This window comes from Lepus europaeus, chromosome 12 (assembly GCF_033115175.1).
Source record: "Lepus europaeus isolate LE1 chromosome 12, mLepTim1.pri, whole genome shotgun sequence".
In the NCBI taxonomy this organism is placed as follows: Eukaryota; Metazoa; Chordata; class Mammalia; order Lagomorpha; family Leporidae; genus Lepus; species Lepus europaeus.
In genome coordinates, this window is record NC_084838.1 from 94,853,540 (window position 1) to 94,876,252 (window position 22,713).

A 22,713-nucleotide genomic window follows, 5' to 3' on the forward strand; every position below is an offset into this window, starting at 1 on the left:
TGACAACACAATAGTTTATCAAGTAGATATGTTATTATTTGGCTATTCACCAAAGTCCAGACATTTGGACTGTCATTGTTTCCAAATACAAAAGTTATTATAAGGGATATCTTTCCATATAAAGACCTTTCTAATATGATTATTACTTTGGATGAATTCTCATGAACCAGCTTAACTTTTTAATTTTTCACTTCAAAAAAGCTTTCATTTTAGGGTAAACCGCATTAGTTTGCTGTAGCTGCTATAACAAAGTACCACCAACTCAGTGTCTTCAACCACAGAAATCCACTGCCCACAGGACTGGATGCCAGAATTTTGACGGTGAGGTGTCCTCAAGGTGGTCTTCTTCTGAGGCCTGTGGAGAAAATCTACTCCACACTTCCCTTAGCTGGTGTTTTCCTGTCAATATCTGGTATTCCTTGACTCACACACCATCACCCAAATCTCTACCCTCATCATCCATGATATCCTCCCTGTGTACATGGCTGTGTCCACATTCACGCTTTTCATGAGGACACCAGCCATATGAAATCAGGGCCCCACCCTACTCTAGAATGACTTCATCTTAACCATCTACATCTGCAATGACCCTGTTGACAAACAAGGTCACATTCTCAGAGACCAGCGGTTAGCACTTCAACAACTGAATTCAGGGAAGGGGGCACCAAATCAATTCATAACATAAATAATACAGACTCATTGTCTGAAAACTCCAAAAGCAGAAAAAATGTAACAAAAAGATGCAGGCCCTTCTCAGTGTCTGCCAAGTCATTCCACAGAGGTGACCATTATCCACACCCTAACTTTTTTAACATCTGAACAACACCCTTGGCTTGCCATAAGCTAGCACTCTGTGCCATAGATGTCCACATGTTAGAGCGAGTACAGCATCTGCTATTCATTACAAATGGTAGTGGAGTAGTGTCTGAATACCTAAACATTTAAATAAAATAGATAGGGGCCGGGCAGGTTAACGCCCTCGCCTGAGGCACCGGCATCCCGTGTGGGCGCCGGTTCTAGTCCCAGCTGCTCCTCTTCCCATCCAGCTCTCTTCTGTGGCCTGGGAAAGCAGTGGGAGATGGCCCAAGTCCTTGGGCCCCTGCACCTACATGGGAGACCCAGAGGAGGCTCGAGGCTCCTGGCTCCTGGCTTCGGATCGGCACAGCTCCGGCTGTTGCGGTCAATCGAGGAGTGAACCATCGGATGGAAGACCTCTCTCTCCGCCTCTCCTCTCTCTGTGTAACTCTGACTTTCCAGTAAATAAATAAAATCTTAAATAAATAAATAAATAAAGTAGATAAACATTTAAATAAAATTCAAGGGTCTCGGCCGGCGCCGCGGCTCACTAGGCTAATCCTCCGCCTTGCGGCGCCGGCACACCGGGTTCTACTCCCGGTCGGGGCACCGATCCTGTCCTGGTTGCCCCTCTTCCAGGCCAGCTCTCTGCTGTGGCCAGGGAGTGCAGTGGAGGATGGCCCAAGTCCTTGGGCCCTGCACCCCATGGGAGACCAGGAGAAGCACCTGGCTCCTGCCATCGGATCAGCGCGGTGCGCCGGCCGCAGCGTGCCTACCGTGGCGGCCATTGGAGGGTGAACCAACGGCAAAAGGAAGACCTTTCTCTCTGTCTCTCTCTCACTGTCCACTCTGCCTGTCAAAAAAAAAAAAATTTCAACGGTCTCTGAAGAGTCCTTGGGTATCTCAGAATCACAAGGAAACCTTAGAAATACTCTGCCTTTAAGTTTAGCCAGTAGCACTATATTTTTCAAGAGGATTTAGGTTACACCTTGGCCCAAAATGGCTTGCCACTTACTAGCTAGTAAATTACTACTACTCTAAATTTAAGTTCTCTCATCTATTAAAACAGGGCAATACCTACCTTCATGGAACTGTGAATATTTAATGAAATAATACCTGTATCGCACATACTAAATACTCAATTAATAACAACATTATTATTTTGAATTTAAAAATTGCTTTAGTTGTGGTAAAAAAAAATGTAAAATTTACCACTTTATTTTTAAGAGAGATTTATTGATTTATTTGAAAGTCGGAGTTACAGAGAGAGATGGAAAGACAAAGACAGAGGTCTTCCATCTGCTGGTTCACTCTGCAAAAGGCTACAATTGCCAGTGCTGGCCTAGGCAAAAGCCAGGGGCAGGAGTTCCATCCAGGTCTCCCCCACAGGTGGCAGGGGCCCTATCATTTGGGCCATCTTCTGCTGCTTTTCCCACGCCATTCATAGGGAGCTGGATGAGAAGTGGAGCAGATGGGACATGAACCTGCACTTATACAGATGCCAGTGTTGTAGAGGCAGCTTTACCCACCACACCACGATACCAGCCCATGTTAGCCATTTTTAATTGTACAGTTCAGCAGTGTTAAATATAGCTACTCTGGGGTAGACATTTTGTCAAGCAGTTAAGATGCTGGTTAAGGTAGCCAGGGTTGAGGTATAGCAGGTTAAGCCACTGCCTGCAGTGCCAGTATCCCATATGGGCGCCAGTTCCAATTCTGGATGCTCCACTTCCAATCCAGCTCCCTGCTAATACACCTGGGAAAGCAACATAAGATAACCCAAGTGCTTGGGTCCCTGCACCCATGTGAGAGACCTGGAAGAAGCTCCTGCCTCCTGGCTTCAGACTGCCCCAGCTCCAGCTGTTGTGACTGTTTGAGGAGTGAACCAGCAGATGGAAGACCTTTCTCTCTGCCTCTCCCTCTCTCTAACTGCCTTTCAAATAAATAAAATCTTAAAAAAAAAAAAAAAATAGATGCTGGTCAAGATGCCCACCCCACATCAGAGTACCTAGATTTGAGTCTTGGCTCCAGCTCCTGATTCCGACTTCCTGCTAATGCCAGCCTTGCAAGGCAGTGGTGCTGGCTCAATGAACCGGGTTTCTGCCACCCATGTGGAAGCCCTGGATTGGATTCCTGGCACTCAGCTTGAGCCCCAATCATTTAAATATTGGGGCAAAGAGGGGTGAACAAGTAGATAAAGTTCTCTGCCTGTCTCTAATATTCTCTCTCTCTTAAATAAATAAATACTTTTTTAAAAAAGTATATTCACATTGTTGTGCAACAGATCTCCAGAACTATTTCACCTAGCAAATCCAGAACTCTGTAGCTATTAAACAACTCCTTTATTTCTCCCCTTCTTACCGTGCTATTCTACGTTGTGGTTCTACAAATATGACCACTTTGGATACTTTATGTTAAGTGTAAACATACAGCATATATTATCCTTTTTCTAGAAAATATGGAAATGAGGGTATGTAACTTATAAAAGATCTCACTACCAGAGCCAAGGCAGATCCAGATTTTCTGATTTATAAAAAAGTACCTCATTCAGGGTTATTTGTTACTTTCAGTGGAACTATGAAAGCACTCAGATAGCCACAATTTTTGTAAGTACTCCTTACACCTACCATAAGGTAAAGGAGTATTTAAACCCCAAAGTCTTTAAACAATCTGGAAATTAAGATTTATGAGTCAAAATATGCCTGATTCCCTTGTCATGCTGCTAATCTGCAGAAAGTCCAATGTTGTCCATATTAAACAGAACCAGATCTGATAGGAGTAACAGTCAAACTCAGAAAAAGTATAACACGTATAGGTCAGAGAAGAATAAGCCAGGCACAGTTAGCAGCTCATACTGCCTGGCTCCTTAAGAAATACATGTGTGGTCTGGGAAACAACTGCATTTCAAGCCAGATGCAGAGAGCACGCAGCCACGCGTGCTGCACACATCCACACATCTCTCATCAGTGACCAGTCACCCACTACAGGTAGTACTGTTTAAACTTAGTTTTCATAGGGCTTTCTCCCCAAAAGTCCCAAGGAGCACTACCCAGGCATTTTCGACTGAAATACAGTGAGCCTACATCTTAGAAAAATATTTTATTTCTATAGTGCACAAACCTAAAAATCCTCTTCACTTGGGAACATGCTTGGGGCACAAAAGGAGAATGGAGGGTGGGAGTAAGGAGACGACTGGGAGATAAAGAATGGGATCTGGTCAATGTTCCTACTAAGAACTAAGCCAACCCAATTAAAGTTATAGCTTAATGGAAAAGCCAACATGATCATAAAACAAAAATAAAACAAAACAAACTGAAAACATTAAACAGGTCATCCGGAGAACATCACTAAACATCTCAAACATTCTGCTCCTAATTGGCAATAAATGTCTTGATTGGGTCCATTTGAGCAGTGGCAACTCACTAAAAACAATCTGATACAATTTAAAGTTATGTTAAGCAGCACTTCATCTAAATGACAGAGAAAATACCAAAACAAACAAACAAACAAAAACTATCAAGGAACACAAATGGTATCTCATTTTACCCCTCAGGGGAATCAAGTTTTCATTTTGGGAAGTTTAGAAGGGAGTTCAAAGAATTCACATTAACGACTCAGGAGAGCAGAGCACACATGGAAAGACACAGAAAACAGTTATAATGAGACTCCACGTGTGGAATCAAGAGCTAATCACATCAAATGGACTTAAAAGACTTAGGAGTGAGAGCCCTGAAAATGTAAAATACCATATTTATAGTGCAAAACAATGGAAAATGTTATCAGACCAAATAAAAGCACAGTATTTAATAAAGCAGATGCCACTCTGTAGCTTACCATGCCCTACTAGCACAGCATGACAGAAAGCTTTTGTGCTGTGTCTCTTGATCTGTGGAGTTACAAATGGAAAGGGGCCCACAGGAAGTGAGGAAGGCAGGGAGAGCAGATCTGTACACATAGGAATGTGGTGCAGAGGGCGCTGGGGTGTACTGGCCTCTTCCTCCCTCTTGGACTTTCTGTGTGGCTTATTTCAGAAATCCTGCCATCTCTTCTCTCACATTTCTCAGAGAATAGTACTACCAGCCCATCCGGACACCTAGGTGTTCTCTCTTAGAGGGAGACAAATTGTCCAACCCTCAGGTTTCTACAGACGACAAAACATCCCCCTACATCCCAGCAGGGAAAAGCAGAGAAGAAACCATTTTAGTATCTGTGATGGATGCCATGGAGTGACAGCCATAGATCTTCAGCTGACTCTGCTTTGGCCAAGATCACAGCCACATCCCACAGTGGCCATACCCTAATGACAGACGGTGCAGGGTCATAAAAATCCAGCCCTCCTGTCCCAGGGCAGGAAAGCTCTGAAGGATCTCATAATTCTACCCCTGCCAACATGGTGAACACTTCTGTGGAGACTGCACATGCCTAAACTGTCCTCCGCACAATCCTGCCTCCTTTCTTTGCTTCCCCAAAGCACCTCCTGCCTGCTAATCCCGAACTCCAAGTCAGAAGTCCTGAGAGCTCCTGTCTATAGTATCTCCTAACCCTCTCACTGTTTCTTCTCCAGAAGAACTGATTTAGTTGGTCAATCTGGGAGAGGAACCTAAAAACGCCCAGCAGCATGTATTCCTGTCCTGCCTTTCCAACCTGCATTGCCTGCAAAGAGTGGGGTTTCTTGCCCAGTGCTATACCAACCTTGGCCAGGGAACAGGTAGGCCTCTTGAGGTGGAGGTGAGGGGTCAGCTCACCTGTGCCTGGAGGATTTGTTCACCAAATCCAGAAGGACCCAACTGAAACACAGACGTAAGTTACCATTCTTGAATCCATTTTAGGAGTAAAGGAATGATGTTTCAACTTTAAATTGCCTATTTCTCAGCTGGTCCCTAACATAGGAGAAGAGAGATTTTAGTAGTCTCTGATAAACTCAGTATTACCCTGCATTGCTCCTCTCCTCTTTCCCTAACAGCTAATTGGTACCAAGTCTTGCTCTTTTGAATGTATGTTCAACACTGAAGCCACGATCTTTCTTATATTTATATTAATGTTTCCTAACCCCCATTAAAACTCCTTCAACTAAAATCCTTGCCTCTGAGGTTAAATAAATTCTTTAGTATGGACCATTTAGCCCATTAGGATATGCCCCTACATAAACTTTCACACATACCTATAATTTGATAAATGGGATGGTCTGTTCTTATTATCATTAGTTGGAAGAGCTTTTCTAGCTACCTCTGAGTTGTCCTAGGAACATGCAGGCCCTGGGCTATGCTCACTCAAGTGCTAGTATTTCATGCTGAGAGCTCAACTGTCATCCTCTGAAAGCCTCCCTGACCACACCCACATCCCCCAAACACTGTTCTCACTTCTCTCGAGGCTGCCCTGGTACCTTCTGGAAGTTGTGCTATTCCTTCCCTTGATATACTACAAAACAATCCCTGGGTCTTTCCTCAAAGGCAGGATCTTTATACTCCCCAGTGTTCATATACAGTGGGCACTCAAGATACACTTATAGAATAAACGAAGGAAGGAAGATTAAGACCAGAGAATAATAACAAGGTGGGGAATAGGGTGGGTATGACAAATGTCCCCCCAATACAGACTACTCTGTTTGTACTTTGTCCTGTATACCAACTCATAAACAAACTTACAAGCTGTCACATCTTTCAGAAGTTTGTCACAAACTACGGTATTTTTTTATTTTTAATTTTGAACACCCCCCCTATGTATGACCACACCCACATTCTGCCTGTTCATTTTCTCACTTCCACATGGAAGCTGCCACCTGGGCCTCTATCACTATACTTTACTATCTATAATCCCATTCCTTTGTAACTGACTCAAAAAATACCTACTGAACATTTACTATGTGCCAGGTTCTGGATCAAGCTTTAGAACAAGGTTTCTGCTCTCATGGCCCTCGTCTAGTTTGGCCACAGGGATGGGGAGTAATGGGAAGAAAGAAGAATCCATCAGTATGTCAGGGGAAGCTTAGCACTAAGAAGAAAAGTAAGGAAAAGTAAGGAGATGAAGTGTCTGACCCAGGATGATGAAGAAGGCCTCTCGGAGGCGAGCAGTGGCTTGAGAGGTGTCAGCACCTGTGGCTCTCTGCAGAAGGACTGTGGGGAGCAAACTGCTCAGGCTGAGTGGGAACAGCAAGGAGGCTGCTGTGGCGTGAGGGAAGGGAGAAGCCTGGAGAGGTCAGTGAGGCCACGCAGGATGCTTCACGGAGGTCCTCACAGGCCAAGCAATGAGTCTGCATTCCACCCTGAATGAGCTGGAGAATGGCAGGTGGTCTGAAGCAGACACACATTTTAAAAGATCCTCTGGTTGAGAACACAGAAGCTTAGAGGCAGACAGACAGTAAGAAATCCTGCGATGACGTAGGGAGGGTGCCAGTGGAAGAAGAAGTTGTAAAGTTGGTGTGAAGTGGTCAGGTTCTGGACATGGGTCATGGATAAAATCAAAAGATCTACTGCTAGACTGAAAGCCAAAGATGACCCCAGAATGGCAGAACTGAGAAACAGGAAGAATGAAGTAGCCTCTAACTTAGGGAGCCTGCAGGAGGAGTAAGTTTCAGTAAGAAGACGAGAAATTCACCTTGGACATGTTTAGTTTTAAGATATTCATGGAGAAGTAGGTTTTTAGCTTGGGGTTAAAATATCCACATCCTGTTCTGGGGTACCTGGGTTCAATTCCTGGCTTTGACTCATCACTCCAGCTTCCTGTTAATGCACCCTGGGAGGCAGCAGTGATGGACTGAATAATTGGGTTCCTATTACCCTCATGGGTTTCAGGCATCTGGGGAATGAACCTGTAGATGGGAATACTCTCCCTCTGTCTATCTGTCTCTCTGGCTCCCAAATTTAAAAAGTAAATTAAATATATATTTATATATATACACATATACATACATATATATATGTGTGTGTCTATATATATATATATATATATATATGCTCATAAACATCTAAGTACAGATGTCAGATGGGCAATTAGGAGTATGAAATTCAAGGGAGAGGTTCGGCCTGGAGATGGAAGCTTATAACTTGCCAGAACACGCATGCACACGCATACATACAAACATACTCACTCACCAACTTAAGCTTTTTCCAAGGCTCTTCCCATATTGCATCTTGTAACCAATCCATTTCAAAATAAAACATGAATTCTGGTAGTCTGTATCTTAGGAAAAAGAAAAGGAACAAAATTCTGAACTGTTAAAGTTTAATTAATTTTATCCATTTGGTAGTTTTAAAAATTTTTTTAAAGTTTTTTTTAATTAATTTATTTGAAAGGCAGAGTTACAGAGAGGCAGAGGCAGAGGCAGAGAGAGAGAGAGATTCTTCCATCCACTGGTTCACTCACCAAGTGGCCACACAATGGCCAGAGCTGTGCCAATCCAAAGCCAGGAGCCAAGAGCTTATTCCAGGTCTCCCACACAAGTGCAGGGGCCCAAACACTTGGGCCATCTTCCACTGCTTTCCCAGGCTATCAGCAGGGAGGTGGACTAGAAGAGGAGTAGTAGGACACGAACTGGTACCCATATGGGATGCCAGCAAGGCAGACGGTGGCTTTACCCACTACACCACAGCACTGGCCCCATTTGGTAGCTTTTTATCTTGTGCCTTCTATGAGCTAAGAATACAATGCAGAACAAAGACACAGTTCAATTCTGTGGAATTTAATGTCTGGTAAATGACAAATAACTACTTAAAAATGGTTGCTTTCTTAACTATTTTAGCAAATGACATTTTTTAACTTTTCAATTCAGAAATCAGCGTGGTTTCTTCCCAAGGCCAGAGTGAAGAAGCTTCAGCCCCGAGCTGTGCCCTGTAGCTGGAGGCAGGCTGGTGTTGCAGGCCAGTGTACTGCAGCTGCACTGCAACCACAGACTCACTGCACGAGCTCTGGGCCCCTGGTCAGAGCAGGCCAGGTGGCACCTAGCATGGAAACTAATTGCTTTTCATACAAGGGAATGGTTTCACCAACTCACGGCTGGTTTCATGAGTGAAAAATCTGTGTAAGCACATACCTTGCTTTCTAAATTGCATCTGGCCCACGAATGAATTAGGACCATAGTTTCCAGTGCAAAACTATTTAACCTCATGAGGAGAATTTTTTTAATTAACTCCAATGTAATAGTCTTTTTATTAAATTAAATTTTAGGGCTGAAACTTTGAATTCTACAAATCATTCCAAATGCTGTTTTTATATTACTTTCTTCTTGTGCTTTATGAAAGATGGTCTATAAGCAATACTTACAAAAAGTAAAAAAGCAAATCCATAACATATAAAATCTGAACTATGTAAGTTTTTCAAAGATGTTTACAATGAAGCTTTCTAAAAATAAGCATGCATCAAGGTCTCACCATGTTTGAAAACTCCAATATATAGAATAAACAGAACTCAAATTTTTTTAAAGATTTATTTACTGATTTGAAAGTCAGAGTTACACAGAGAGAGAAGGATGGGCAGAGAGAGGTCTTCAATCCGCTGATTCATTCCCCAAATGGCTGCAACAGCCAGAGCTGCACCGATCTGAAGCCAGGAGCTTCTTCCGGGTCTCCCATGTGGGTGCAGGGGCCCAAGGACTTGGGCCATCTTCTACTGCTTTCCCAGGCCATAGCAGAGAGCTGGATTGGAAGAGGAGCAGCCGGGACTAGAACTGGTGCCCTTATGATATGGTGGCACCTCAGGCTAGGGTTTTAACCCACTGTGCCACAGCATCTTCTACTGCTTTCCCAGGCCATAGCAGAGAACTGGATCGGAAATAGAGCAGCCGGGACTTGAACTGGCGCCCAGATAGCATGCTGGCACTAAAGGCCTGCTATGCCAAAGCACCGGCCCCAGTAAAATCATTTTTTAATTTGAGAATTACAGAGATAAGACAGACACACTCAAAGTTCCCATCTACTGGTTCATTTACCAAATGCCCAGGAGCCAAAAACTATATCCAGGTGCCCCATGTGGGTGACAAGGACCCAACTAACTGAGCCATCACTACTGCCTCTCAGGGTCTGCATTAGAAGAAGCTGAAATCAGAAGCCCAAGCAGAGTATCAAGCCCAGGTACTACAAAGTGAATGCAGGTGTCCTAACCAGCATTTTAACCATGATGCCAAATGACTGTCAGAAAGAGAGATTTTTGAAAGAAATTTATATACTAGTCTTTAAGAAAAATTATTTATTTACTTATTTGAGAGGTAGAGTTACAGAGAGAGAGAGAGAGAGAGAGAAAGGTCTTCCATTCACTGGTTCACCCCTCTTTTGGCCACAATGGCCAGAGCTGGGCCAATCCAAAGCCAGGAGCCAGGAGCTTCTTCTAGGTCTCCTACATGGGTACAGAGGCCCAAATACTTGGGCTATCTTCTGCTGCTTTCCCAGCCATTATCATGGAGCTGGATCAGAAGTGGAGCAGCCAGGACATGAACTGTTGCCCAAATGGGATGCCAGTGCCACAGGCAGAGGCTTAGCCCACTATGCCACAGCACTGGCCACATATATACTAATCTTTTACTGTTTATTAGAGATATCATGGAATAAAGGTATCACTTGCAAGTCAGTATTTTGGCAAACCTTGTGGTGACATTCAATTATAGGTTTATGTCATTTCAGTCTGCCACAATGAAAGTTAGTGTGAGGTGATAAACTTTAGAACTGGTCAAAAGAGCAAAATAAACTGAGGCTGGGAGGAAAGATGTCTTAACACACATTTTCTGCAATGACTGGTGGTGAAAACAAGTATGAATCAAAACAACTTTTTACAAAAAAAAAAAATTTATTTCTTTATTTGAAATTCAGAGTTACAGAGAAAGACAGACAGACAGAGATCATACATCCATTGGTTTACTCCCCAGATGGCTGTAATGGCCAGTGCTGGGACCAGGCTGACGCCAGGAGCCAGAAGCCAGGAACTTCATCTAGGTCTCACACATGGGTGGCACTGGCCCAAACACTTGGGCCATCTTTTGCTGCTTTTCCCAGACCATTAGCAGGGAGCCGAATACAAAGTGGAATAGAGGGTATGTGAACCAGTGCATATTTGGGATGTCAACATCACAGGTAGCAGCTCTACGCACTATGCCAAAATGCTGGCCCCCAAAGCAACTTTTAAGAAATCATAGGTTGGCCGGCGCCATGGCTCACTTGGCTAATCCTCCACCTGCGGTGCTGGCACCCCGGGTTCTAGTCCTGGTCGGGGCACCGGATTCTGTCCCGGTTGCTCCTCTTCCAGTCCAGCTCTCTGCTGTGGCCTGGGAGGGCAGTGGAGGATGGCCCCAGTGCTTGGGCCCTGCACCTGCACGGGAGACCAGGAGGAAGCACCTGGCTCCTGGCTTCGGATTGGCACAGTGCGCCGGCCGTAGCAGCCATTTGGGGGTGAACCAACGGAAGAAAGACCTTTCTCTCTGTCTCTCTAACTCTGCCTGTCAGAGGAGAGGAGAGGAGAGGAGAGGGGGTGGGAGGGAAGGAGAGGAGAGGGGAGGAGAGGGGAAGAGAGGGGAGGGGAGGGGAGGAGAGGGGAGGGGAGAGAGGACAGGGAGAGGAGGGGAGGAGAGAGGACAGAGAGAGGAGGGGAGGGGAGAGGAGGGGAGGGGAGAGGAGGGGCGAGGAGAGGGGAGGGGAGAGGAGGGGAAGGGAGGGGAAAAGAAATCACAGGTTGAGTAACCCTTATTTGAAAGGCTTGGTAGTAGAACTGTTTCAGGTTTCAGTTTGCTTTAGATTTTGGAATATATGTATAGACATCTAATGAGTTACCTTAGGGATGGGACTCATGAAATTCATTTATATTTCATATACAACTTTTATACATAGCCTGAAGCTATTTTAGAGAAATATTTTAATGTACTTTAAAAATTTTGAAAGCCATCAGCATATGAAGTCAGGTGTGGAATTTGCCACTTGTGGCCTCATATCAGAGCTCAAAGTTTCAAATTTTAGATTATAAAGTTCAAATTTTTTGATTAGGGATGCTCAACCTATACAAGTACTTAATTAAATTCACTATTTATTCATAATATCCTCTGAATAATAAAAACAGCTTCCTCCCTGCAACTATGTTCATGTATCCCTAATTTTCATGAACTTTTCAGAAAATAGTTTAGGAGTACACATAGCACAGCAGGTTAAGCTGCAGCTTAGGATATCCATATCCCATAATGGAGTGCTGGTTTGAGTCTCAGCTATTCCACTACTGTCCATCTTCCTGCTAATGCATCCTGGGAGACAGCAGATGATGGGTCAAGTGTTTAGGCCCCTGCATCCCAATGTGGGAGACCTGGATGGAGTTCTGGGCTCCTGGCTTCAGCACGACCCATCCCCGGCTATTGTGGGCATTTCTGGACTGAACCAGCAAATGGAAAAGATTCTCTCTCTCTCTCTCTCTCTCTCTCAAAGATTCTCTCTCTCTCATACACACACACACACCTCCGCCATCACTCTGTATTTCAAGTATGAAAATAAATTAAAACTTTTTTAAAAATTTATTAAACCCCTAAATAGTCTGTTATCCCAGAGTGCTGTTGATTATAACAAAATCTTGAACCAAACTGGCTCCAAGAGAAAAGGGAATGTATTAGAGTATTTAAGTCTAGGAAAGGCTTGGTTAAGGATCCAAACAATGTAAATATGACCTATTTTTTTCTGTTTTTACTTTTTGAATCTTTTTTTTTTTTTTTTTTTTTTTTGAGAGGCAGAGTGGATAGTGAGAGAGAGACAGAAAGGTCTTCCTTTGCCGTTGGTTCACCCTCTAATGGCCGCTGCGGCCGGCGCACCGCACTGATCTGATGGCAGGAGCCAGGTGCTTCTCCTGGTCTCCCATGCGGGTGCAGGGCCCAAGGACTTGGGCCATCCTCCACTGCCTTCCTGGGCCATAGCAGAGAGCTGGCCTGGAAGAGGGGCAACCGGGACAGAATCTGGCACCCTGACCAGGACTAGAATCCAGTGTGCTGTCGCCGCAGGCGGAGGATTAGCCTAGTGAGCCACGGCGCCGGCCTTTTCTTAATGCTATCTCAATTTCCAGAGAGTCTGTGGTCTCATAATGACTGACAGAAATTTCAGGGACTATGTGTTAACAAATAATTGTTCATCAGAAAAAACAGAATATACTTCCCCAAACAAAAGTTACAGAATAGAATCTCACTGGACTAAACTGGACCATATGTCTATCTTTACCAGCCACTGTGTCCAGGGAAATGGAGCGGACATGTGGGTTAAGCCAAGTAGGACCCATCCCACAAGCTAGCTAGGATAACTCTTTACCAAAATGAACAATAAACAGCTGGGAAATTCAATGTACCATTAAAAATGGGAGAGGAGATACAGATATTAGAAAAGCAATTAGTATAAATTCATTATATAACTAAAAATTTTTAATTATCAATTAATATTTTTTAAATTTTAAAAAATTTATTTTATTTGAGAAGCACGGAGACAAAGAGAAAAACAGACAGAGAGCAAGCAAACTACCATCCCCTGGTTCACTCCCCAAATGCTCACAATGGCCAAAGCCAGGAGCCTGGAACTCAATCCATATCTCCCACATGGGTGGCAGGGATCCAACTACTTGAGCCATCACCTCCTGCCTCCTCAGGTGCACATTATTAGGAAGCTGGACTCAATATTGGAGTCAGGACTTGAACTCAGGCACCCTGATATGGCATATGGACATTCCAACTAGAGTCTTAACTGCTAGTCCTAATGCTTCCCTTAATTACCAACCAATCTTAAAGAAAAACTTGAGGTTACAGAAAGTGAAGCAAATAGAATACAGGTAACAAAGATTTTGGTATTGTTTTTGTTATTTAAAAAGTAAAATTAAAATAAAATGGAGCTATGGAAGAGGCATCTCCAGCATCCCTGATCTCAGTTCTGAATTCCACTTTGCCTGTGTTGTTCTTTCATTAAGGCCCCAAGAAGCACATTATTATTCATGTGAAGCTACCATTCACGTGGACAATGATTTCTTCCCTAGGTTTCCAGACACCAGCTGGATCAGGCTATGGCTGAAGACCCTTCCAAGCAGAGGAAAGGAATGTGTACAAAGTGCAAATCTGAGACAAGATCTGGCATGTTTGAGCTGATGTGTTAAGATCCAAGGATATAGGAAGATTACTGAGTGTCCTGCATGGTATGCAGGGTGCAGAGGATGGGAAATGGAAGGATACTAGAATCAACAATATTAGGGTTAAGGAAAGCTGCATATCAAGGTAGCAGGTGGGTTTTATCAATTAGACTAGTGGTTAACACTTAGGGGATGTGTACTCCAAGTGGTACATAAGATAATCCATTGAGATGTGACAATATCATCACTTTTGTATGTAAAAGAATTAAGTTTTAGCAATATTTCATAAGTGCATGGGCACTCCCAATTTACTTAGTCTCAGTGTTATACAGACATGTCATAAGCAGAAGAAGTGCAGTTTTGAGGAAAGAGGATGAAAAGGGACTCTTCACGTTTTTCTTCCCTCTCAGGACTGCATTACAGCTTCTATGTGACCAATAAAGGAGGCCTACTAATTATGCTATCTAACTAAAGAACCCACCAGATGGTTACCTGGCTTAAACAGATCCCTGCAATGAAGTCAGGGACTATCTTTAAAAGATAGCGTAGGCTTTCATCATCTTGGTGTCAGGAAATTTTTCCAAATAAAAATACAAAATAAAAAAATCACAAAGAAAGATTGAAAATGTGACTACAATAAAATTAAAAATCTGTCTTTTTGAAAAGAAAGTAAGAGGATGTAAACATAGACCGCAGAATGGAAACAAATAGCTACAATTTCTATGAAGATATATGCAAGGATTCAGAAATATGTGCCAAGACTTTCCCAAAACAGGTGCTCAGCTTCAGGGAACTACAAATTAAAATCATAACAGATTTTATAACCATACTCGTTCATCAGAAAAATCTTAACTCTGAAAATCTGATAATATCAAGTAACACAGAGGCTTTGGAACTCTCACATACTAATTTTGAGAATTTAAATTGGTACCACTGCTGTGAAAAACAATTTAATACAAGCCAATCAAATTGAAGATGCACCACGTTCCATGACCTGTAACTTCACTTCTTTACTGAACACGTGCATTTGACCTTGGATACATGTGACAGAGTATACACAGCAACAGTGTTCCCAAATCACACTGGAAACCAACATCCATCCCAGGATTAATGAATAACTGTGTTCTAGTAATAAAAATAAGTAAACTACAACTACATCCAGCACCATCACTGAATCTTACACCATAATATGGAACAAAATGACTGAAACACGAAAGAACACATATGTATTATTCCATTCTATCAAGTTTTTTTTTATTTAAAAAAGAGGTCAAACTACATAATTAAGTGGCAAAACTACAAAGCAATGTAAATAAAAGTCAGGCTAGTGGTTACTGCCTCAGGGGGACATTGGGGGATACAGGCAGTAGTGCCTGGCAAGCAGCAGGTGCTCAGAAACTATCTGTACAGCAGATCCCACAGTGAAACTCAGCTATTCAAGAAGCAAACATTCTTAGAAGGTGTGAAAGACTCCTGGGAGCCTAACCAGTTTCTAAACCATAATAGCTATTGAGGTGGTGCTATTTGATGGCACATTTGTGGTTCTTGGTAAAACTCCAAAAAAATGTTTTGAGTGTGCTTCCAACATATGCTAACATAAGCCAAGCATCAAACAGAACACTAATTTCTCCATTGTACTAAAAACACAACTCATCCTAACATTTTCAAATTTAATTTAGTAATCTGTTTTTACTGAATATTATAATTTATGGAAAAGCACTTGGTTTTTTATTCAGGCTGTTTCAATCATATTTTTAATGCTCTAAGAACACAGAGTGCCCTAGGATTGTATTACCACAGCCAGAACATCCTAGCACATAGTAGGCATTAAATAAATGTTTGCCCAAGGAATTAACAACCATTATTAAAATTTTACTGTTGTACAATTTTCACAAAGATACTGAATGACAGGAATACATCTTTAATTTGTAATATGTCACTCTAAAACTTTTCCAGAGAAAATATCACTTCTCCTTTTTAAAAAGATTTATTTATTTATCTGAGAGGCAGAGTTATAGACAGAGAGAGGGAGAAAGAGAGAGAGAGGACTTCCATCACTGGTTCACTCCCCAAATGGCCATAATGGTGGAGCTGGGCCAATCTGAAGCCAGGAGCTTTTTCCAGGTCTCCTACGTGGATACAGGGGCCCAAGCATTTGGGCCATCTTCCTCTGCTTTCCCAGTCCATTAACAAGGAGCTGGATCAGAAGTGGAGTAGCGAGGACTTGAACTGGTGCCCATATGGGATGCCAGCACCTGCAGGTGGAGGCTTAACCTACTATGTCACAGCGCCAGCCCTGAAAATATCACTTCTAATATAAAGTATACCCAGACGTGTACAATTGATTTATAAACCAAAACCAACTTCCGTCTTGCTGCCCTTATGGCTAACACAGCATTATGTAGGTACTGATTTGTGATAGGGATATGTAATTAGACTGTTAAGAGTTAAATAATTAATATAATTCCTACACACTTCTTTAACTCATTTATACTATTGCACAGTTCTGGGGCTATCTTGTCTCTCTTGTACCCACCGCTGTTTCCTATTAGCATGTTCTTCTCAGAGGACAATGCATTCAGGATTTTCAGTCTCACTAGGCCAACTCCATTAGCAAGTCTGGCACTCACCTTCTCTGCTGAATGTCTTGGAAGAGCAAATGAAACTGATCACCTCCACCTCCTCACCTCTCCCCCATTCCTCAGTCTGTAGCTATTTCTCTCCACCTCTCAGAAAAAAAAAGCCTCACACGTGGTCACTAAATCCCAGCAGTGCTTCTTAATCTCCTGCTTTATGCTGTACAGCTGTCCTGTCCAACAAGGTGACCACTAGCCAAGTGTGGCTACTGAGCACTTGAACACAGTAAGACTGAATTTTTTATTTAATTTTAATTAAGTTTTTAAAAATGATGCTTGATTCAGTTAGAAGCTTCACTGAAAAAACTTGGCTGTATGGATCTACTTTTTCGAACATAAATCTAACTAAAATATGAATAATGAATTTCCAATGAAAATGTAATGTCTGAATTAAGATGGAACATGTGATGTATGTACAATACCACACTGGACTTCAAACATGCATGCTGAAAAAAAGATTATAAAATAACCTCATTAATAGCTTTTATAATGATCACGTGTTAGTATGATGGTATTTTGGATCTATTGGGTTAAATAAAATTTCCTCTTAAAATTAAGTTTACATATTTCTTTTTATGTTCCTACAGCAGCTACTAGGAAAATTAACATCACCTACATAGTAGATATTTTATTTCTGTTGAACAGTGCTCCTGTACAGCATTAGATACGAACGACTGCTCATCTTTCTCGATATGCTACTACTCTTCTTCTACTTCCTGGGCTCCTTTTACTCTGTCTCGGAAAGCTCCCTCTAGTGCCTAGCCCCCACTCCCTGTGTCACCTCACCCAGGCTTTCAGGGTCCACAGACTTCCAATCCTCTGTCAGTAAATTAGCTCACTCTGCGAGGACAACTCTCTGAACATCTCCACTCACACCTAACTACTACGTCTGCACTCAATCTGCCTTTACATCTTCAGGTTTCTACTCATTAATGTCTTGTAAATCTCCCCGCTTCTCCATGTCATTCAGGCCTTTAGGACTTTTCACCTTTGTCACTCCAATAGCTTCCAAAGAGCTATCTCTGTTAGTTTCTACAATTCACATCTGATTGCTTCCCCACCACCTTCAAGACAAAATAAACCCTTCTTAGAATCATATGTAGGGGGCCGATGCCATGGCGCACTAGGTTAATCCTCCGCCTGCGGCACCAGCATCCCATATGGATGCTGGTTCTAGTCCCGGTTGCTCGTCTTCCAGTCCAGCTCTCTGCTGTGGCCCAGGAAGGCAGTGGAGGATGGCCCAAGTGCTTGGGACCCTGCACCCACATGGGAGACCAGGAGGAAGCACCTGGCTCCTGGCTTTGGATTGGCGCAGCTTCGGCCGTTGCAGCCATTCGGGGAGTGAACCCATGGAAGGAAGACCTTTTTCTCTGTCTCTCTCTCACTGTCTGTAACTCTATCTGTCCAAAAAAAAAAAAAAAAAAAAAAAAAGAATCATATCATATGTAGGCTTCCTGTTTGCCTGTCTCTCCTGCTTCATCATCACCAACCCTACAGCACCCCAAGCTCCAGACAGAGCTAAGCAGCTGCAGGTACCAAAACACAGTATGTGCCTTCTATCATCATCATGCTTTGCATGTTCTCTTTCTGCTGACAGAGACATTATTCACATCTCTATCTTGCTCTCCTACTCATTCTTCAGAACTCAGCCAATCTATTGCCCCCCCCAGGAAATGTCTATAAAACTCCACAATTGAGCCAGTGTCCCCTTTTTTGTCACCAATACTCCTAAACACAGATCCACCAATAACCCAACCACACAGGCCTGGAGGGATCTGGTTAGCAGACTATGAATCCCCTGAAGGCAGGAATTAAATGTTTTAACTTGACCTCTCTGCACTATATTTAAGTGCCTATTAATAAACAGACACAGTATTAAACAAGGGAAAACCACAGAATAAAATGTGAGGCTAGAAATTTAAAAATAGGCTAATAAAGTCACAAGCAAAATGAAGTTAATTCAATTACCTTAAAAACACTTTATTGGATGGCCTATTTTAAGGCTCGATGAGCAAGTCAATACAAAATTACAAGCTAAATAATCATTAAAATATCAAATATTCAACAAAAGCAACAACTAAAAGTTTGAATGCTATCATACATTTAGTCTTGTATCTTATATACACATATGCTTCTTCCCCTAATTTTACTTATCAGTTCCTTTCTTCAGATCTTACATTCATTTTCCTTCCAATTAAATTTTGTGTTATTCCCTTCCCTAACCCAATCCTTTTCACTGCACTTTTACAAAGACATTTCTACTGTCCCTTCTATTCCCTTTCAATCTAACAGAAAAATACAAACACTGTCTTTGTTATCTCTGTTAGCAATTCCGTCTAAAATGAATGAATCATAAAAATCAGTGAATGCAATGATATCAATAGTCAGGCAGATAGACAAAACCATATGTGTTAATCTGGTTGGGTGATTTCATAATACTAAGCAACTAATCTGAACCACATGCATACTTGCTGGAGGCTGACAAGTCCCTGGTCACTGCAGCAGCATAGTAGGGAGGAACAGAACAGAACAGCCAACTTGCTGGTGATGGGCGTAGGCACAGCCCAGCCTTACCACATTCTCCATCTTGCTCCTGCTCTTCCAGAGGAAGCGGAAACAGGCAGGGGGTGGGCGTGGACATACAGGAAGCTGTCAGCCATCTGGACTAGCACCAGAGGTGATCCATTATGCAGTGTGAGCAGCAGGCACCAGGCAGCCCCAGATCCCAGTATGTGAGCATTCAGGCCCAGGTATCAACTTTAGGAAAGAGTGCTGTTCCCTGGGCATTTCTCAACTTTAGTTTCAATACAGAACAGATTTGGAGAGAGGCAGGAATTATACAAGTATTTAAACTTCATTGGTAGGGAAAAAAGATTCTTTGAAGGATACCAATTGCTAGAAGGAAATGGAGGACATTCTTTTAATTACCTGAAAGTACCTTTCAAAACCACTCAAAACGAGGTTTTTGTAGGCACGGGAAGGAAGTTCACCTTAAAGATGGTTATCTCGTGAAATTCACAATACGCAAAAGTGAAATCTCTTGAATGACTTTACACCCAACAAGATAATGTAACAGTGAAGGGTATGTTCAAAAGAGCTACAGCATCACAGAACTGAACCAGAAAAATAAACTTAAAAGCAGGCACCTTTTACATAGTCCATTAATGAAAAGCAGTTCAGATATTTACTCTCTTACCCGTGCCAAGGAGTTAAGCTTCGATTCTCCAGAGTTCTGTGGTTCTTTATTAATCAGACAACATAAGCACCATATGAGAATTATTTGGCTTTCACCTGTACAGAACAGGAAAACAAAAATGAGTAGGTTTCATCAAACAGGAAAAAAAGCAATCTGTATAAAAATTGTGAAACATTATGTTTAGGAAAATCTCAAACTACTGTTTGCAGAACAAGCATCCAGGAGTGTGTGTGAAACTGAACTTTGTGGGTTTTCATCTTCTTGTGGGTTCGGGATCACTTAACGCTTCGCTCTTGTGTGGTCAGTTTCCTTCTGTAACAGCAGAAACTTTTAAAGCCAAATGAGAATGATGGAAAGAACTAAAAGAAATGGGCTTTTCTGGAGATCAGCTTTTTTACTTCATATTGCAAACCATTAATAATTTCAACCTTTTTAAGGCAATATAACTGCAAAAAGCAGCCAGTAGTTAATACTCCTGATTTAATCTTTAAATTTTCTAATTTTCCAAAATACCTTCACTTGTTACAAATAAATTTAGCAAAACATGATTGTTTGAAAGTGTATTCTGCTTAGAACCAAATAATCTGGATAAAAAGAAGCTTCATACATGCTCCTATTTCCTTATTCCAAAATTCAAAACGTTACCAAATATGTGATGAAAATGCTGAACTTCGAAACCTTCTATCTTGCAGGAACATTTACATGATGAACCACTTTCTTTTTCCTTTTGTAGTGACTGAGCCCATTCCAGTTGGAGATTTTGACACAATTAAGAAACAAAAATGAAGCCCAAAAACTAGCGATGTCAGTACCTGAGCTAGAGCAGAGCAATACCAGACTGCACAGCAAGCCCTGGAGCCGAAGCTGAGACACTCACCACCTGGAATCAGCTCTCTGCAGACTCACCCCACGCTTTTAACCTTCCCATCTTCTGCAAGCGAATAAGCACACATCCCTAACAGCTCCATGAACAGAGACAGACAATACAAACTGCCGTACTCTACCTTTGATTTTCACCCACAAACCAAAGAATGCTAACTTTTCTTTTTTAAGATTTATTTATTTTATTTGAAAGGCAGAATTACAGAGAGGCAGAGAGAGAGAGGTGTTCCATCCATTGGTTCACTCCCCAGATGGCCTCAATGGCTGAAGCTGCATTGATCCGAAGTCAGGAGTTTTTCCGGGTCTCTCACAAAGGTACAGGAGCCCAAGGACTTGGGCCATCTTCCACTGCTTTCCTAGGCCACAGCAGAGAGCTAGACAGGAAGTGGAGCAGCCAGGACTCAAAAAGGCACCCATATGGGATGCTGGCATTACAGGCGGCAGGCAGCTCTACCCACTACACCACAGCACTGCCCCAGGATGCTAACTTTTAATCCCATTTTCCCCCATAAGCATCCATAAGCTTAAATTTTCGCAGTAAGTAACGTTTCCAAAGTTCATCACTGGTTATTCTGAGGACCATTCATTTCCCCCTTAGATTTTATGAGCTCAAATAAGGCATCATAAGGCCTTGGCTTCCCTGAGATCAGATAACTTCATGAGTCACATAATTTAACCTCTAAAGATTCTAGGGTTCTTCAGGTTGAACCAATGTCATTGATTAAAAATATTAGAAGAAATTTTAAGCAGCAAGTGCAAGAGACATACCAATGATATGCTGACACAGCAGCAACCAGGTTCAGAAAGAATGCAAATCAGAATCCAAAAGATGGGACTTTTTGGCCGGCGCTGTGGCTTAACAGGCTAATCCTCCGCCTTGCGGCACCGGCACACCGGGTTCTAGTCCCGGTCGGGGCGCCGAATTCTATCCCGGTTGCCCCTCTTCCAGGCCAGCTCTCTGCTATGGCCCAAGTGCTTGGGCCCTGCACCCCATGGGAGACCAGGAGAAGCACCTGGCTCCTGGCTTTGGATCAGCACGATGCGCCAGCCGCAGCGGCCATTGGAGGGTGAACCAACGGCAAAAAGGAAGACCTTTCTCTCTCTCTCTCTCTCTCACTATCCACTCTGCCTGTCAAAAAAAAAAAAAAAAGATTTAAAAAAAAAAAAGATGGGACTTTTCCTCCCAGGTGCTGGTGTGTTATTTTAAAGTTTCTTGGGAAGGGGAGAGGAGGGAGGGGAGGGGGGGAGGAGGAGGAGGAGGAGGAGGAGGAAGAAGAGGAGGAGGAGGAGGAGGAGGAAGAAGAGGAGGAGGAGGAGGAGGAAGAAGAGGAGGAGGAGGAGGAGGAGGAAGAAGAGGAGGAGGAGGAGGAGGAGGAGGAAGAAGAGGAGGAGGAGGAGGAAGAGGAGGAGGAAGAGGAGGAGGAAGAGGAAGAGGCCGGCGCCGCAGCTCTCTAGGCTAATCCTCCGCCTGCGGCACCGGCACACCAGGTTCTAGTCCAGGTCGGGGTGCCGGATTCTATCCCAGTTGCTCCTCTTCCAGTCCAGCTCTCTGCTATGGCCCAGGAGTGCAGTGGAGGATGGCCCAGGTCCTTGGGCCCTGCACTTGCATGGAAGACCAGGAGGAGGCGCCTGGCTCCTGGCTTCAGATCGGCACAGCGCACTGGGCATAGCGGCCATTTTGGAGGTGAACCAACGGAAAAGGAAGACCTTTCTGTCTTTCTCTAACTCCGCCTGTCAAAAAAAAAAAAAAAAAAAAAAAAAGAGAGAGACAGAAGAGCCAGAGAAATTCCCAATCTTCAGGAGCTGCTTTTCTTTGCCCAGAGCCTAACTCCAAATGAAAGCTAAACTAATTCTTTAAATTTTAATTCTATAGTTTAAAAAGAATGAAGGCAACAAATTTTTTTGGGGGGATAACATTTTTTAAAAACGATTTAATTAATTTATTTATTTGAAAGGCAGAATTACAGACTGAAAAAGAGAGATCAATTTTCCATCTGCTGGTTCACTCTCCAAATGGCCTGGATCAAGCCAAAGCCAGGAGCCAGGAGCTTCAAACAGGTCTCCCACGTGGGCCCAAGCACTCAGGCCATCATATGCTGCTTTCCCAGGCACATTAGCAGGGAGCTAGATGGCAAGAGGAACAGCCAG

The 22,713-nt window shown here is 42.9% G+C and overlaps 1 protein-coding gene across 3 annotated transcripts in view; it reads right to left on the reverse strand.

Annotated features, from left to right (window-relative positions):
- The window catches only part of FANCC (FA complementation group C), a 261,235-nt gene that overhangs the window by 146,173 nt on the left and 92,349 nt on the right, over window positions 1–22,713 (reverse strand). Inside the window, exons 1-2 of one of the 3 annotated variants that reach the window (XM_062208547.1) lie at window positions 19,684–19,751; window positions 7,887–7,974 (exon numbers count right to left, since the gene is read on the reverse strand). In XM_062208547.1, coding sequence (XP_062064531.1) covers window positions 7,887–7,955 — 69 coding nt within the window. In that variant the 5' untranslated portion in view covers window positions 7,956–7,974; window positions 19,684–19,751. Of the gene's footprint in view, window positions 1–7,886; window positions 7,975–8,157; window positions 8,197–19,683; window positions 19,779–22,713 lie in introns of those variants that run through there. The other 2 variants (XM_062208546.1, XM_062208545.1) reach the window with 2 other exon arrangements.